Below are 17,666 nucleotides of genomic sequence, written 5' to 3'. Positions count from 1 at the left end.
TAATCTAACCCTCATCTGGTCTGTATGGAGACATCAAGTACAGCGTTATATCATCTCTTTGAAGATATACATGTGTATTATGTTGCTCAAGAGTTTGCTAGGTTATACTTTAGATATTTTCCTTTGATGATCTTCATAATACTTCTAATGTGTTAGTTTTCCATGAAATTATGTCCTTCCCTATCTGTTAATTGCCAAGATAGATCATCCTTTTCTTTATCCTCTACTGCTTTTTTTTCATTTTAAAGATGAAAGTTAGGCTAATATTGCAAAGTAAGAACTTTCAACTGCATTTTGTCTCCAGCAGTTGGCATTCTTCCTTAGTTAGTGCATCCTCTTTACAGTTGGTCAAAGGGATTAACTTTGTAACAGTTCTTGTTAAAGACCTGCTGAAAGAAACTTCTATTAAGCACTTGTACTCCATTTGATCAAGTGTTTCAGAAGGGAAATGGATGGTTCAAGGTCCCAGTGGTGAATGTTACAGCATTTAGCTCATAGGTGACTGGTTCAAAGCAACCTGAGCTGCTAATGATCCACTGTTTGTGCACCGAGTGCTGACTATGAAAGTGAATTGATGTATAAAGAACCTGCCCACATATTTTCATCATCTTTGAAGTCATCATCACTGACACTTTTCAGATCAGTTTCTAAACTTTGTGTATTGTTCATTTTTCTTAAATTGCTGTGATTCATCCTGATCCTGGGATGTGTCCACTGAAGATCATATGTGGCTCAAGCTGCACAGGAGGAAGTTTAGGGCTTGATCTTAGAAAGGAGTTCTTCACAGAAAGTATGATTAACCATTGGAATGGGCTGCCCAGGGAGGTGGTGGGGTCGATGTCCCTGGAGGTGCTGAAGACTTGTAGTGGGTTGAGAGAAAAGGCCTAGCTTACCCTCCCCCACAAAGAGGAAAAAAACAAAACCACAGCTAACTCAGTTGGAGAAGCAGAAGGGATGCTATATTTACAAGCAATGTGAAAATGCAGGTTGTATATATACACACTATATACAGTATTTACAATATATGTACAGAAATATACAGCAAGGAAAAAAAGCATACAGGAACAAAATTCCCTCCTCCGGACAGAGGAGGGTTCCGCCCCCTGTACCCCACTCTCTTCCCCTACCTCCCTTTATCCCAAAAAGGGGTAGAGAGAGAAAAAGGCAGTTATTAAGGAAGAATGGTTTTAGTAGGCCTCCTGCGAATTAATGCAGGATTAGTGCTTATCTTATCCAAGGTCGCTCTGGCTAGGTGCCCAGAAGCAGGCAAGCTGGAAAAGGGAGAAGGAAAGGAACGAACTGAGAAAAAATTCCAACTGCACTAAAACTTAAAGCCGCATTCTACCAATTTAGAACTTTATTTAGAATAAACAAAACCAGGTTGGAGGAGACCTTCAAGATCATCGCATCCAACTCATCAACCAATCCAACCCACCCAAACAGCTAACCCATGGCACCAAGCACCCCATCAAGTCTCCTCCTGAACACCTCCAATGACGGCGACTCCACTACTTCCCTGGGCAGCCCATTCCAATGGGCAATCACTCTTTCTATATAGAACTTCTTCCTAATATTCAACCTGAACCTCCCCTGGTGCAGCCTGAGACTGTGTCCTCTTGTTCTGGTGCTGGCTGCCTGAGAGAAGAGACCATCATCAGCCTGTCTACAACCTCCCTTCAGGTAGTTGTAGAGAGTGATAACGTCACCCCTGAGCCTCCTCTTCTCCAGGCTGAGCAACCCCGGCTCCCTCAGTCTTTCCTCATAGGGCTTGTGTTCCAAACCCCTCACCAACTTTGTTGCCCCTCTCTGGACTCGTCCAGCAAGTCAACCTCCTTCCTAAACTGAGGGGCCCAGAACTGGACACAGTACTCGAGGTGTGGCCTAACCAGTGCAGTGTACAGGGGCAGAATGACCTCCCTGCTCCTGCTGGCCACACTTGCTGAGGCAGGCCAGGATGCCATTGGCCCTCTTGGCTGCCTGGGCACACTGCAGGCTCATGTTCAGCCTGCCATCGACCAATACCCCCAAGAATCTACCAATGAAATTCGTTTAGACCTGTCTTTGTTTACAAAATATTCAGCCAGAGTGTCCCAGCACTGTCCCTTTCTTAAAGGCACAGCCTCAAATGGTCACAAGACTGAATGAAGTACTTAGTGCCATGGCCTGTTTGATTAAATAGGATTGGGTGATCGGTTGGACTTGATCTTGGAGGTCTCTTCCAACCTGGTTGATTCTGTGGTTAGGAAAAGGTAAAGGAGGAGCAAGAAACTGAAAATAGCAGGAATGGAGGAACATATGTCCTGGACCCTATTATAATATTTTCCAAGATGGGAAGAGTCATTGGTGTGTACATCTAGGTGGCCTGAAGTACAGATCGCTCTGCAGTCCGGTTTGACCGTTGGCTTCTGACGAGAGCTTATGCATGGCAGTAACATACTTCAATTCATCCAAGTGAGATGTGCAGTATAACTGAAGGATAATGGGGTTTGTACCCTTTTCAATTTTTTATGTCATTTAGTAGGTGCTGAGCTTGCATTAAGATGTCACTGTCAAACTGGATGGCATTAAAAAGGAAAAGAGTTGCTAAATTTTCAGCAGGTCGAAGCATTCTCGGATCCCTAGGCACTTTCAGTAAAAATCTGTTGGAATAAAGGATGGCTAAAAAATGTTTTTAATCAAGGCTTTTTAAAATTTCTCTTTTGAGAGCCACTGTAATAAATCGAAATTATTGATTTCGCCTGTAGCAGTCCTGAGATGCACTCATTTAAGAGTCGAAACTGCTCTATTACTCAGAGCAATAACCCAGTGCTTTAAAATCTCTCATCAGAGACTCCTGGTCCACACATGTAGACAGGCATTTGACAAAGATTTCCGTTTGTTTATGGATCTTACATCAGCTGAGATCTCTGCACTGCTTTTCTTGGTAATTATCTGCCTGCCTTCTCCCACTGCACCCTGTGAAAGCCTATGCAGCACGGAGCCTGTAGGTCACCGTTTCTGGTATCAGCTGAGCCCTGGCCACTTGTGGCCAGGGCAAACTGTTTCAGCATTGGCAAGTTTAACATTGTTCCACCTCATACTAGATCTCTGCAGAGAAACAGAATGTGGTTTGCATTCTAGCATCTGTAGAATTACCCACATTGCGAGTCTGTCCATGGACTTGAAACCATGTTTTAAATCCCCTGTTTTGAAGGGAGGATTGAGTGTGGCTCTTGATACAGCCAGTTCTGGGTATCTTGATAAACCAAAAAAATCTCCTTCCAAGGGTAAATGTCCTTCAGGACACAGAAGATTTAGCAGATCAATAAATAGTTGCAAAGGAGTGCTTAATATTTGTACTCAAAAATATTGTAAAATCAAGAATCTTGGTTAAATTAACACTAACTGATACTGAAAGTGTGTGTTCTGTCCATACAGTAGGCAAGAGCTGGTGAATTCCATGGCAGTTTCTCCCTCTGACACTTTTATTTTACCTTTTATACATTTTTTATTACATTTCCATTAACAGAATATTCCTGTTCCACCTTCTTTTCCTAAAGTTGTGCTTCTCAGAAGCATTCACACAGCTCTGCAGTACAGTTCCTCCTCATTCTCCTGGGGCAGTAATTTGCTGCTAGCCAATGCCAGTACTAAATTACTAACTCCATCACTAACGTGCTGGGTCAGCTGCTGTAACCAATAAGTAGCACCTAATCATTGCCCATCTGCTCCAGCTAAGGAGTAACTGGGTTGAGTGCTCCTCACCGTGCCCACGTGCTCAGACCCAGAGCCGGAGTGGCTGCTTAGCAGATCAAAGGAAGTCCTTACTCCCCGGTGCAGCACATGGTCCAGCCTAGCCCTGAATGATTAGCATACTTATAAATGAAAATAAATCCAAGGAGTGAACTGGCCCAGGGGAGCTCTCAATCCAATCAAATTAGACTCATATATCTACCCTTGAGCGATTCCTTAGAAGCCCTGCCTTCATGAAGCCTCATTTGTAATCACTACGTGCTGTGTACTTTAGAAAAGTTTTATAATTACTTGCTGTTCCGGCTGCTGAGCAGTTCTAAATGTTAGATATTAAGGAACTGCTGTTTCAGTCAGTGAACAAGCTCTGAACATTAAATGTGCTTCATGAGGAGTTTTTTTCTCAGCCATTACACATCTCTGAAGGCGTATTTTTTTCAAGTGGATGCTTTCCCAGCTGTTGATCATCTCTGTTTCTTCTGTATGAAGAGAGAAGGAGGAAACTGATGAGAGTGTGATACTGTATAAAGGCTTTATCGCTGTGGAGGGAGATGGGTGCATTACTCACAAGTGCAGGCATTGAAATAATTGTGCAGGTCAACCTGAGAAAGTGCCAATAAAAACTTTTATCTTCTACCACGTGTATTTGTCAACATTTTTTTGTGTCACATGTTTTGCAGAAGAAATATTTGAGCCATGCTTTACAGAATATTGCAGAAGTATTGTGGTGTACCATTCCTATGTTGCTCCACCACTAGAGCTTGAAGCCTTGGGAAGAAGCAACCTGTCTTTGTCATGGGTCAAGAAGATAATTGGCTCAATGAGTGGTACCAAGTGCTTGGTGAGAACTAGAAATCCAAATGAAGCAGATGTTTTCGAGGCAGTTTTGCAAATGGTGACAGCAGTGATTTCTTTCTCAGCTCATCAATTGTCCAAAGTATGCCTTTTGTACAGGATGATGTTGAAATTTGAGATGTGTACACCGAAGACCATTTAAGGCTACAGAAGCGCTATGGTTCCCATTTCCATTGAGAGCAGGATGATGGTCGAGTGGTTAGCAAGCGATTTGGAAAAGCACAGATCAGTTCCTGACCCTATCCCAGTCTTTCATACGAGCTTGTGTGTGTCACGTAGCATCTCCTTCAGTTGCCACAGGCAAATCTGAGATAGCTCTGTCTAGAGTGGGACAGAGAAGAGATTTAGGAGTGGATGAACCTTAAACCCCACTGCAACAGATGGTGTATAAATAAAGCACAGACAGCAACTCCCTCAATTTAATCCTAGAAGATCACACAGTGGCAGATGTAACTGTCAGTGGTGGAAAAATGAGTCTGATAATTCTACATTTTGGAGGAAGGAAGTGAGTTTATGTCAGGCTTGTTTATGGACTTCAGTGCTTCATAGAGATACAGGCTGTTTGTGGCTTTGGTGAAGATAATATTGCCAAGGGTGCAGCTGGGGCAAGGGCAGTCAAGTGCATTTTACATTGGTTGTGTAGCTTGCCATGTAATTCTCCAAATGTGTGCGTGTGTGTGTCTGCACAAGAGATGACAAAAAGTTGACACTGATTGCAATGATCAAAATCAAAAGCGGTTATCTTGTTTTCTTCAATCCCCACAACTCAGTATCATGGACTTGAAATATAAAATCCAAAAGATGTAGTAAAGATGTAGTAAAGTCCTCTATGTATTTTTAGGTTGGAATAGAAGAAGGATCCCTTCACATGCTAGCTACATGTGTATGAGATGTGGAATAGGAATTCTGACAGACAGTAACTTTAAAAATGTATGTCTACACTGACAGCTGCCTAATCTCTGCCTGCATCATGGTACCTGGAGAACTTCCCAAATGGGTCTGCATGTGTGTGTGCCAGCTGTAGTAGCCAACCTACATGAACTAAAGTTCATGCTGCAGGTGATTTCAAGAGTCACGTGGAAAAGATGTGGTTACCTCATACTGCCCGATTTCAGTCACAGGACATCCTTACAAGAGTCTGTGGATACATAGATATAGCCAGGTACAGCAGGCTGTGGTCTGTCCACACTGCAGTTCAGAGTGCTATGAAGTGCTACATAGAAACTGGAGGCTCAAAGATTTTGTTCTGGGTATTTCCCCTAGGTAGCTGAAAGCAAGGTTCAGGTGTGCACTGCAGGTAAGCAGTCTGGACAGCTCAGGAGCAGAACACCAGGCAACTCTTAGAAATGGTGTGAAAGGATCAAGGGAAGTTAGATGTGAATCAAGAACTGGGAGCCAAAAGGAGGTGATCAGCCCTCACCTAAGTCAATGCATCAAGAATCAGTGGACTGGCTGGAAGTCATGGAATCATAGAGTTGTTAGGTTTGGAAGGGACCTCAAGGATTCTCTAACCCCCCTGCCATAGGCAGAGACACCTCACACTAGATCAGGTTGCTCAGAACCACATCCAGCCTGGCCTTAAAAACCTCCAGGAATGGGGCTTCCACCACCTCCCTGGGCAACCTGTTCCATGAGCTTTGTCCCATTTACAGCTTCCCACCTAGAGCTCTCTGATCCTGCCTGTAAAGTTGTGAGGCTGTTCCAGTGAAGTTACACATTTCACATCTACTGAGAGGTTGTTTAAAGAAATATAGACTTCTTGATCAGGAAAACTTTCCTGACATATATTGTCTCTTAGAACAGCTTGATGTGTGCACAAATTTATTCTCTCTTTAGCGTAAGTGGAAGCACTGAGATAGTCAATCACACGGAAAACTTTTTTTTTTCCCCTGTCAGTTACTAAGCATCAGATCTAGAAATGGTGAAAATAATGGCATTTCAGGTGTCATTAATCTGAGGCATAATGGTGCCTTTAACAGCTAAATGAATGCTGTAGCTTAGGTGATTCAGGTATCTTTGCATATAATCACGCTTTCAACTATACTGCAAAGTTCAATCCCGTACATATTCATTTTGTGGTGTCCCAGAAGTGTGTAAACTACAGTTATCACTGGTGCCTGGTATTTACAAGCCATGAGATTTATTTAGTAGGAACTCTTCAAATGGGAGTAAACTAGTCTTGAGTTATGAATTGCTAAACCCATCCATCTACCCCATTACTACACAAAATCACCCTTTAAATGCATGGAGGAAATAGAGCGCTGTTGCAGCGGTGTTACAATGTCTCGCTTTTGTCACGGCAAGAAAACAGCAAGGAAATAAATTGAAAGCATTAGGCTGTATTAGGACTTTTCAAGAGCAAGCCATCCAAATGAAAACCCATAATCAAAATAATAATTATCAGGGGGTACGCATTTGCTTTCAAAGTAATCATGCAAAGTAAAGCGCAGAAAACGACTTAAGTAATAAGAAGTGGTGGTTTCAGTTCGGAGGTGAAAAGGAAGTCTAGCACATGAGAATGTAAGTGCTTTAGTGCTTTGCAAATCATCAGTTCTTGATGGATTTTCTCAGAAATGGGCCTTCATGTATTGTACATTAAAAAAGAAAGAAAGAAAGAAAAGAAAAGAAAGAAAGAGGAAAAATTGAAGCTGTTACGTGATGAATACATACAAAAAGGTGATGAAGCTGGGACTGGGTTACTGAAGCTAGGAAGATGCCTGTCTTTCCTTCATTTGGAAAGTATTACAGCTTAGGGTTAAGCTGAAGTAATATTCTGTGACAGAGTAAGACTTTACACTGTGGAAAGACATTTTGGAAGTTCCAGAGAAGTTAATGTGTAATTACTAATGCAAATAATTTGTACTTCTGGTGGGTTTTTTTTTCTTCTTTTTTCTTTTTTAAATTAAACTAGCAGACAGTCCAGAAGGTTTCTTTCATCTATTCTTTGTATTTCTGATGTAGTTACAGAAATGTAATGCAAGGGAAAGAATTTCAGCATGCCTTTTTATATTTGTTATTCAAATTACCCAATCCTCTTGACTTTATACTGCATTTTACCTGCCATAGCTTTGTTCTTTTAAGCTACGGGGGGGGGGTTTTAATTTCCAGAACATACATTGAAGTTTAGACTAATATTGTCATTTTACCATTTAGTCATGTTATTTTTTTCATGCTTTCCATGTTGCATATCATAGTATCATAGTATCATTCAGGGTATGTGAACTTCAGTTACAGAGAGTTTCATTCTTAAGGATTTATGTGGTTTTTGGTGGTGGATATATACAACAAACTTTGGTTTTCTTTTCTGGGTTGCTCAGTCTCCATGAGAACTGGACTTAACTTGGGTTGACCAAAATCAAATCCATCTTGCACCATAGTTGCAAAATCATAAAAAACATGCAATGGAATAAGTCTATATAGAATAGAATAGAATGGAATGGAATGGAATGGAATGGAATGGAATAGAATAGAATAGAATAGAATAGAATAGAATAGAATAGAATAGAATAGAATAGAATAGAATAGACCAGGTTGGAAGAGACCTTCAAGATCATCGCGTCCAACCTATCACCCAACACCACCTAATCAACTAACCCATGTAACCAAGCACCCTGTCAAGTCTCCTGAACACCTCCAGTGACGGCGACTCCACCACCTCCCCGGGCAGTCCATTCCAATGGGCAATCACTCTTTCTGTGTAAAACTTCCTCCTGACCTCCAGCCTGAACTTCCCCTGGCGCAGCCTGAGACTGTGTCCTCTTGTTCTGGTGCTGGCTGCTTGGGAGAAGAGACCAACCTCTGCCTGTTTACAACCCCCCTTCAGGTAGTTGTAGAGAGCAATAAGGTCATCAGATCTTGTATCTTGTCATCAGATACAAGGTTCTTGATTTTATCCTTCCACATAGTGTTCATAGTAAAAGCAGCTGACCCATTTTGAATAATTCCAGTTTGCATGCTCTGAAGAAGTTGTGGATTGGAAAAGGCCTTGTGTTGTGTCTGCATTAAAATAGCTGCATTTTCCATTAGCTAATATTTTTCACCTCATTTGCCTTCATCAAAAGTAATAGCTCTTCCCTTGCCCTGTTTTCCTCTTTCCAGAAGTAACAGTTTATTCAATGAGGTCGTGCAGATGAACTTTGAAATCGCCAGTTTCAGCAGCCTCTCTGGAACCCAGCCCATCACCTGGCAGGTGGAATACCCTCGGAAGGGGACAACAGACATAACCTTGTCTGAAATCTTCATCTGCCAGAAGGATCTTGTTGGAATTGTTCCATTGGCTATGGTAAGAAACTGTTTCAGGATATTGTTCCCTCTGATCCATATGCGGTCTGGGAAAACGTACACCAGACTCACACAGGAGTGCTCTCTGCCCTACCTCCCCACTTTACAGCTGTTCAGGACTGCTTGCTAAAGTCATGTCCCCATCTAATGCTGTGTGCACAGCACACAATTTCAGTTCTTGCAAACTTAGCAGAGGAAGGGATGCTGCCACTTTAAAAACAAAAAAATTAAATCTCTCTAGGACTTTAAATCCTGCATTTCTGTCATGCATGGTTCCCTCCAGGCTACCAGCTGGTAACACAGAGCCAAGCAGATTTACCTTCCCATTTCAAATTGCCATTACATGGCTTCAACTTGCAAGCTGTAGAGTGTCTTTAGAAGGCCTCGAGCACCTTCTGCTAAAGCCTGAGTTTCCTGGTCCTTAGTAGATTGAGGCCGATACTAATTTTGCTGGCTGTTTCCCTAACAGTGTAAAAAGCTGTGGTTTCAGGGGAGAAACAGAAAATAATAATAACCTGAATAATATATTTAAAAAAATAAATAAGAAATTTAGACTTTCACATGGAAAAATGTCTTGGGTTAAAATCTGCTTGCTCTTCTCAGTTTTGTAGCACCAGTTGTGGGGTGCTTGCCTCCACTTGAAGTCATACCTGTTGCTTGTCTTTGCAAGGCTCACACATGATTTGTTGAAGCAGTGTCCTTCTCTTCCTCTGGCTTGGTGAAAGTACAAACACTTCTGTAAGCAAGGCTGGGACAGTGGGAGCACTGAGACTTGGCAGTTAGGGTCTCCTCCTGTGAGCGAACAACCTAGGATTAAATTCCTGCTCTGAGGCAAGCAAACAAGACATTTCACTGGAATCTCCCAACATCTCAGGTGCTTCTAGGTAGACATTTTGTTTTCTGTGGGTTTTAGGTACATGCTGAGAACTTTTTCCAAGCTGACAGGTGAAGTAGGCACTGAGCATTTATTTTGGAAGTCCTGCTGAACCTCATGAGAGAGAAAGAAACAGAGCTGCCAGCTGCCTAGAACAGGACCGAGTACAATTAATAGAGGAGCTGCTCATGCTACTATTAGTCAATGTCAGGACTCAGGATGTGGGAGAAGAACTAGACAGATCCATCTCACTTGTGAATTCTGCCTCTCCTGTGCATAATCTTGATGGTGAAATTCTGGCAGTCTTTTCTTTGAACAGTGTTCAGTGGTTTGCAGCAGATAATTAGATGAGTATTATTTCCTGGAAGTCCTAGTCTTCAATATATTCTTCCCCTTTGAAGAGTAAAACTGCTGCTCATATCAAATGAGGTCATGGCCAGCAATTTCCTCATCCAAAGTCTGTTAAGTCAGCAGAAAGTCTGTGCTACATGCCAGATCTGAGAGGGAAATTATTGTAGTCATTACCTATGGAATTGAACAGAGCATACATATTTGGGCATCTGTCGTCTAAAGACTTGAGAACATGCATAAGGAAGGATTTTGTGGTCAGGTGCCTTCCACTATCAAATGACAGACATCTGCCTACTGATAGAGTTAACATCTTGTTCATTACTTGAAAGAATTAATCAACTTCTCAGTATTCTATGTCTGAGAGAATCAAATTTGTTTTAATTATCTCTTATCAAGGTCTCATGCCTCTGCGCTTATATAGAAGGTTCAAGAACTTCTGTTCTGAAACAAAATTCATCTGTCTGCAAGGGTTCCTTTAAGAACTGGAGGATTAAATTAATTTAGTGTTGTATAAATAGAACAGAATAGAATTAACCAGGTTAGAAAAGGCCTTTGAGATCATCAAGTCCAACCTATCACCCAACACTATCTAATCAACTAAACCATGGTACCAAGTGCCTCATTCAATCTCTTCCTAAACACCTCCAGTGATAGTGACTCCACCACCTCCCTGGGCAGCCCTTCCAATAGCCAATCACTCTTTCTGTGAAGAACATCTTCCTAACATCCAGCCTAATCCTCCCCTGGCACAGCTTGAGGCTGTGTCCTCTTGTTCTGGTGCTGGTTGCCTGGGAGAAGTGACCAACCCCCACCTGGCTACAACCTCCCTTCAGGTAGTTGTAGACAGCAATCATACAAGGTGAGACTCTTTCTTCCCAACAGATGTACCACTAGGCACTCTGGGTTATGCAAAGGGTTCAGACAATGAAATCTTTAGACCTTTCTCTCTGAAAAGCTTTTTGTGTTTATCTCATTTCTGTACCTTGTGATAACACTTGGCTGGAGCCAAAATATACTGTGTTAACGGAATCCAGTCGGATGGGACACCAGTGCAAATTGGCTTTGCTAGCAGGATGTTAGTAGATAAAGGGAATTTTCAGTTTTCTGTTAGCTAACACTGCATATCCAGCCAGGGTGCTTTCTTCATTTGGGCATTAATCTCTTGCTGAGCTGATTACCTGGCAATTCTCCTGCTCAGAAACAAGAGTCACACTGAGAAGAGGGAGGGTGATACTGTATCTGCTGAGAAGTTGGCCCATGTTCTTTATCTCAGCTGCACACTGTAAAGCAACAGCACGTTATTGTGCACAGAAATTAGATCTCAGTGTTTATCAGCAAGTGTGTTTCATAATCCTCTAGAGGGTAAAGTTGATTTTGTTGATTTAAGCGTGAAGCAAAACTGCTCACATCAAAAGTTAAAACCTCTCATTCAGAATTTTTAAAGGTGACCAAAAAAACAAAAAAGGGTAGGGGGGGAAGGGTGGAGGGAGGAGTGGAAAGAAAGAGCTACTCAAAGATATTGTACTGGATTAAGATCTCATTGAGCCTCTGCCATTGGTCTGATGGACTCCTTGTCAGTCTTCTGGGGATGAAAGCAGTGAACTTTTCCTTGGTTTGAATATAACATAAAGGTTGTCTCTGACTCACAGAGTACAGCGTGTCTCACATGAGCCATTCCAAACTCATGAGGCAAGAAAGATCATGTATCTTTTATTGCCCTGTGCTTGATTCCATTATGAAATAGTAGCAAGATCAAAAGCAAGAGGGGGGTCTTCAAAAGGTTAGTGCAGTTGTTGCTACAGTATTTGGAAGTGAAAGAGATTAAAGAATTGATATTGTCAGTAAGATCTAAACCTGGGATTTTAAGAGAGCCTTATAGGCCTGGGGTCATTGGAGCAAGTGGTAGGTTACAGTTGCTGGAAAAATCAATGGAAATTCATCACACAGTCAAAAGAGAGGGGTTTAGTGCAATCCATATTCTGTGTGCCTAACTACTGGGCTAAATAGTGTGTATAAGAGACAGCAAGGCAGTAATGCTGCTTCAGAGAACACTGCAGTGAAATGAAAGGAGCAAGAGATACCAAAACTACTGGGCTGAGAATAAATATAATAACTTTTTCCCAGAAAAAAAAAAAAAGTTATATAAATTGTGGTAAGTATATTTTTTTCCCCTGAGCTCAAAAGTTAATCAGTCTTGGTAATTTTGGAGGACATTTCACCCTTCAAGGTATTTAGAGAGAAAAATGAGCCAGAAAAGCTAGACAAAATGTAGTTCTAACTAATTCCATTGCTTTTTAACTCTCACATACCAGAATTTTAGTTAAGTACTGGTGGGGGGAACGCATCAAAATTAGATCCTAGTCAGACATATTTAGTACTCTCACTACCAAGCTCTTAAGTATGGCACTTGGTGCAAGCATTCACTCTATATGTTTCATTCAGACTGTCTCGCTCAAAGTATGAGATTAACTTTATATGGTTTTTTTCTGTCCTTGAACAGCCATAATTAGCTGAGATATGATTTGTAAAGAGGTAATGCCATTTATTATACTATCTGGTGCAGATGGAGAAAGGTGGATGCTCTTTCAGTCCTCCCTTCAGATCTCTTGATCACGTAAATCACAACAGCTGCAAAATATTGCAGCTACAGAAACTGGGGTTTGTAAAATTCATCCAGCAGGAGAGTTAAATAAGAAAATTAAAAGATTACTTAAGCCAAACTAGAAAATATATCCCACTGTCTCTGCTGACAGGAAACACCTACTCCAGAGATTTAATCTTCCAGTAGAGGGAATCTACTGAGTTGTGCCCTATTCTGGCATTTTTTATTTCATGCTACTTGTTGCAGGATCAATTAGTAAAAGTGCTTTTAAAGGAGCTTAATTAATTACCTGCTAAGCTGCTTTTGAAAACCTCCTCAATGAATCACGAATAACCTGAGAACTTGCCAGTGAAGGTGTACAAGGTTGCTTAACTTCCCACATTTTCCTCAAATTTCTGTCCTGTCATGAGCAAATGCAGCCAACTGTATTGATTTTACCTTTTGACTGGATTAAAAAAGAAACCAGAGTTGTTTCACGTCGGTAGCAGGCACTGAAGAAGTCTCTCTGCTTGTGTTCAGCACAAGACCATGTTTTAGGCAATGTAGCAAGAGATTTCTTTTCATGCTTTAAATGGATAATACGGATTTTTAATGCTATTAAATTTTGTTTTAGGGTAGAACTAGATAGAAGAGCTGTGTGTAAGTCCATTGTTTGATGCCAGTAAGTCACATGAATATTAAAGGAGAACTCCTTCATGGGATGAAGATGGGGAATCGGTGGTTTAATATTTATGCAAGACCATCTGGGTCCCTGGGTATGGAAACGAATAGTTCTCCACGGCAGGATAAACTCTCTCTGAATTAGTTTATCTCTGACTGTTATTTGCATGCAATCCAGTTATTTAAAGTGCCAAAGCATAAAGCCAGTGTCAGGAGCCTATTCTGAGAGTTGTAGACTGAATTTACACTGAAAGATGTTTGTCACTGTGGGAAGCCATGCAAACATCCTCATCCATGTGCATTTCCTCTTTAAAATAACAGTAATACTGCATATTCAGGTGGTCTTTCAGGCTTCACTCATCAGACTCTGTACTCCATTGATAACTGTGTAGAAGTAAATGGAAGCTTGGTCAGCTCTCAGGCATTTCTCAAAGGTGGTTGTTACCACTTCACACCTCACATCCTCAGAAGTTTGTCCTTTCTTCCTGCCTGTATCAATAGGGCTCATAAAAGGTATGATCTGTCTCTACTTGTCCTGCCTTTATACTGATGTAAACTGCATCTTTTCCTTATGTAATAGCATCCTTTGAACTGCTGGTTACTCCAAGTTCAGAGCTTTCATGTGGAGTACCCAGACAAACCCAGCAATAAAGTGCAGCCGAGATTCTCCTTGACTTCTCATTAGGCAGAACAGTTGCACACATACCCTTTGCTCAGTGGTAAATTATTTCAGTAGGAAGTGCTTGGTTTGTGTATACCTTTCTTTACATTCAGAACTCAGTGTATTGACAGTTCTGCTGCAGAAGTGAATGGACTTCCCAGACGCAGAGCTGTGACTCAGCCAAAACCAGATTTCGACATTTTTATGGATGCTTGTTAACTTACTTGCCATTAAAACGCAGGTGATTGAAGAAATTTTGCTCCCAAAGCAATGTTTGGTTTATATACACATTTATGTGTGCCATTCCCTAAGGTAAAGATTCTTGAAGGTATTTCGTTGTAATGAAGTCCTTGTAATGCCATTAAAATGTAGAGCTAAATAAATAGAGTTTGCATCCCTGCACAGTCTGTGACTTCACACATAAAGTTCTGTTACTTCAAGGTCATGGAAATGCAGACTTCTCACTCCTCTTAATCTTTCAGTCTTGAATGAAGCAGAGGGGCAGTAGGCACTGAGGAGCTTTCCAGAAGATAAAACCTCAGGCTATATAAACACATCCGTTTCCTGATTTGCATATCACAAACAAACAGCTAATCTGTGTATCAAACTTTTCAGGTGTTATCTCAGATAATTTAATTATGAGTCACATTGCATAAACACTGAGAGTTGAAGGAAATTTATTTGATGTAAATCTATGCTATTACTATTAGTGGTACTAACTGGAACAACTTAAATCAGCTGTGAAGCCATGAGTAATACCATGAAGTCAAGAACTCTTGGAGTTCAGTTATAGACTGAGTGCTCTGTGTGAGACACCAGAGTTAGAACCTTTTGATGTTAAGGGAGAAGCAGTAACTGAGATCACTTCTATGCCTACAATTTCCATCATGGCAGGTTACAGTTGTTTAAACAAGGATAGCATTCCTTCCTTTAGAATCATGGTGGATATAATTTGACTAAATTTTGTGTCATTGCTCTATATTTATACCAGCTGAACTCAGGAGCCTGCATCCCTGCTTATAAATTGCCCATGTCACACAGCGGTTGAGCTGTGACTATCAATGGGTATTGATTCTTCTTATCTGTTAAGAACTGGCTTTTCTTGTTGTCTGCCCATCACAAAACAAAAGCAAAAAACATAAAAAGACAACAAAAAGATGAACTGTTGTTCATTGATCTTAAATTGGCCAGAAGATGCAAAGAACATAAAGAGTTCAAAATGGCTCAATTTAACAGTGCCTTTTTAAGCCCCAGTTATCATTTCTACAACTCCCACACTTTTGCCTCTGGCTTCTGTTTTCCTTTTCTTCACTACAATCACATTCAGTCCTACCTTTGCAGGAAATGAGAATGGATCAATAAGGCTATCTCAGCTGGCTGGAATTAATTTTTCCTTTGGATCGAGTTGTATGTCATTTTCTATGCAGCACAACAGTATGTATAATTTCCTCTCCCAGCATCCCTGAGATCTGACAATGCTATTGAATGGCTTACTTGGAGAGTTTTAAAATGCTGAGGAGACATGGGTTCAGCTGGCTTTCAGATTTTTAAAGGTCTCTGCCATATAGAGAAGTTTTGGGTTTCTTTGCTTATGTTCCTGCCTGTAGAAAAGAGTTATTAATATGAGGCTTCCTGTATGTGTTTTTCAGCCTCAACAGGAGAGAAATCCTGTGAAGCAAACAAAACCAATAATGCAGAAAAATGAGAATGCTCAGTGACTCAATTATTGTATTCTTGGTGATGTGATATTACCTAATTGCTGTGCAGACAAATGACAGAGAAGTCAGAAACCTCTAGAAAATTCTGTGTGCAAGACAAGTTGATTGAAGTCAAAGCGTTGTTCAAGGCTGAATGAAACTGAGCTCCATGAGTGGGAAAGGGAGGAACAGCACTGGGACACAGGATCACTCTTCTGTGGTGATGTAGCAGACAGAGGGATTTGAGGTCCCCCAGCCATTCCATGCTTGATGCTGATCACTTGTGCTCAGTTCAGAAAATTACTGTTGTGGGCTGCTTCTTCTGACAGCATGGCACAGTGCAGGGCTTCCTGGAGAGAGCCACGTGCTTCTGCTCTGATTCTGAGCATTGCAAGTGAGCCTGAGTCAACTCCACATTCTGCTGCAGGTAATTTTGGTGTTGGTTTGTGGCACTGAATTGTGTGTGAAGTGTGAAGTCTGGAGGTTCTTTTGTTCGTCTGATTTATTGGGCAGGATTTGGGGACTGCTTATAAGTATTGGTTTGTATTTGTGATACTGCTCCATCAGAAGATACCTTAAATCATGGTTTATATTTGAAATGACAGCTGATTAAAATTCTGAATGTTTAACATAACCACAAAAAGCTATTTCAAAGCTGCCACACGTGTGTGAGCAGAGACCACGCAGAGCTGTAATAATGAGCCAGCAGAAAGTGAGCTCTGGACCCAGATGATAGTGTTTGAGAAGGACATTCCAGGGCTGTGTATTTTGCTGCTAAGGACTGTGCTCACCCTATGTGCCCTCCCCTGCTGCCTTCTCTGCCAGATCAGGTGGAAGAGGGCAGAGAAGCACTTCTCAGCAGGAACAAGAGACCAATTTCAGAGGCTGATCATTTGCACAAGTTCGCAGCTGAAACAGAACTGGAATTTAAAGGCAGAGAAGCTGCTAATTTGTAAGAACATAGTATGACTTCAGCAATTCAGACTTTGACCAGATTTCACCCATGGCCAGTGACAGGAGGCAAGTGCTCTGCCTGATTCTGAGTCCCATACAGCGTTGCACTTCAGCTGTAAAGGATCTGAGTAATACATGAAGGAGAAGGAAGAGCACAGCATGACTTTGTTCAAGATGTACTGGCAGAGCTGGAAGGGGAATTGAGCTCAGCAGTCTCAACTGATAGATTATGCCCTCTCCCATGGTAGTTAATACACTAGTTTTCATCTAAACTAGTGCTCTCATTAGCTTAACTAAAAATCAGTTGTATTGACTTAACTGATAAATGCAACTCCAGACACCACTCAAACTTATTTCAGACAACAAACATTTGTGGTTTACCTTAGAGAGTAAATGGTCTCTACCTTCTCATGCTGTCACCTAAAAGAGATGGCAAACTGGACAATGTCTGCCAGGTCAGAGCAGGTATGTTTGCAAACACAGCAGTTGCTCAGACAGCTTGAGCATTAAGTGGGTTAGCTGGGACCCATACTAAAAAACAGGAGCAATTTCTCTTAATTGGCAGCTCCTAATGATGATTTTGATCTGTAATGAGAGTTTTAATATTTCTGGGGAACACCTCATTCTTCACAATCAAGAGAAATAGTTACCTTGCAGAATTATGAATTGTTTAAGCTGGACTCTAATTAATGAGGTCCTGAGGTGCTCCAGCTTCGACAGTGAAACTATCTAGACAACAAGGAAATGCTTTACCCTAATGGAAGATAATGAGTGAGTATGGGGAAGCAAAAATCACCAGGACTTCTATAAGCCTCAGTGTTATAATGAGCTACCCCAAGCATTAAAAATCCCAGCAACTTTCCACCTTGGGTTTGCTATTAGATGCATGTTTATCTTACCCTGCTTTCAGTTTGCTGTTCATTATCCACCCAGACTCTCATCACTGAGAATGTTTGTCATGGAATTCATTAGGAATCTGTACTTCAAACTCAATAGTTCTGC

The 17,666-nt window shown here is 41.3% G+C and overlaps 1 protein-coding gene across 1 annotated transcript in view; it reads left to right on the top strand.

The window, feature by feature from the left end:
- The window catches only part of TMEM132C (transmembrane protein 132C), a 220,660-nt gene that overhangs the window by 154,197 nt on the left and 48,797 nt on the right, over positions 1–17,666 (top strand). The window contains exon 4 of the mRNA XM_068157429.1: positions 8,683–8,866. Coding sequence (XP_068013530.1) covers positions 8,683–8,866 — 184 coding nt within the window. The remainder of the gene's footprint in view (positions 1–8,682; positions 8,867–17,666) is intronic.

The sequence above is a fragment of the Melanerpes formicivorus genome, unplaced genomic scaffold, assembly GCF_026170545.1.
Source record: "Melanerpes formicivorus ecotype bairdi unplaced genomic scaffold, bMelFor1.0.p_v2 SCAF_36, whole genome shotgun sequence".
Taxonomy (NCBI): Eukaryota; Metazoa; Chordata; class Aves; order Piciformes; family Picidae; genus Melanerpes; species Melanerpes formicivorus.
This window is presented reverse-complemented; position numbering and strand designations above follow the sequence as displayed.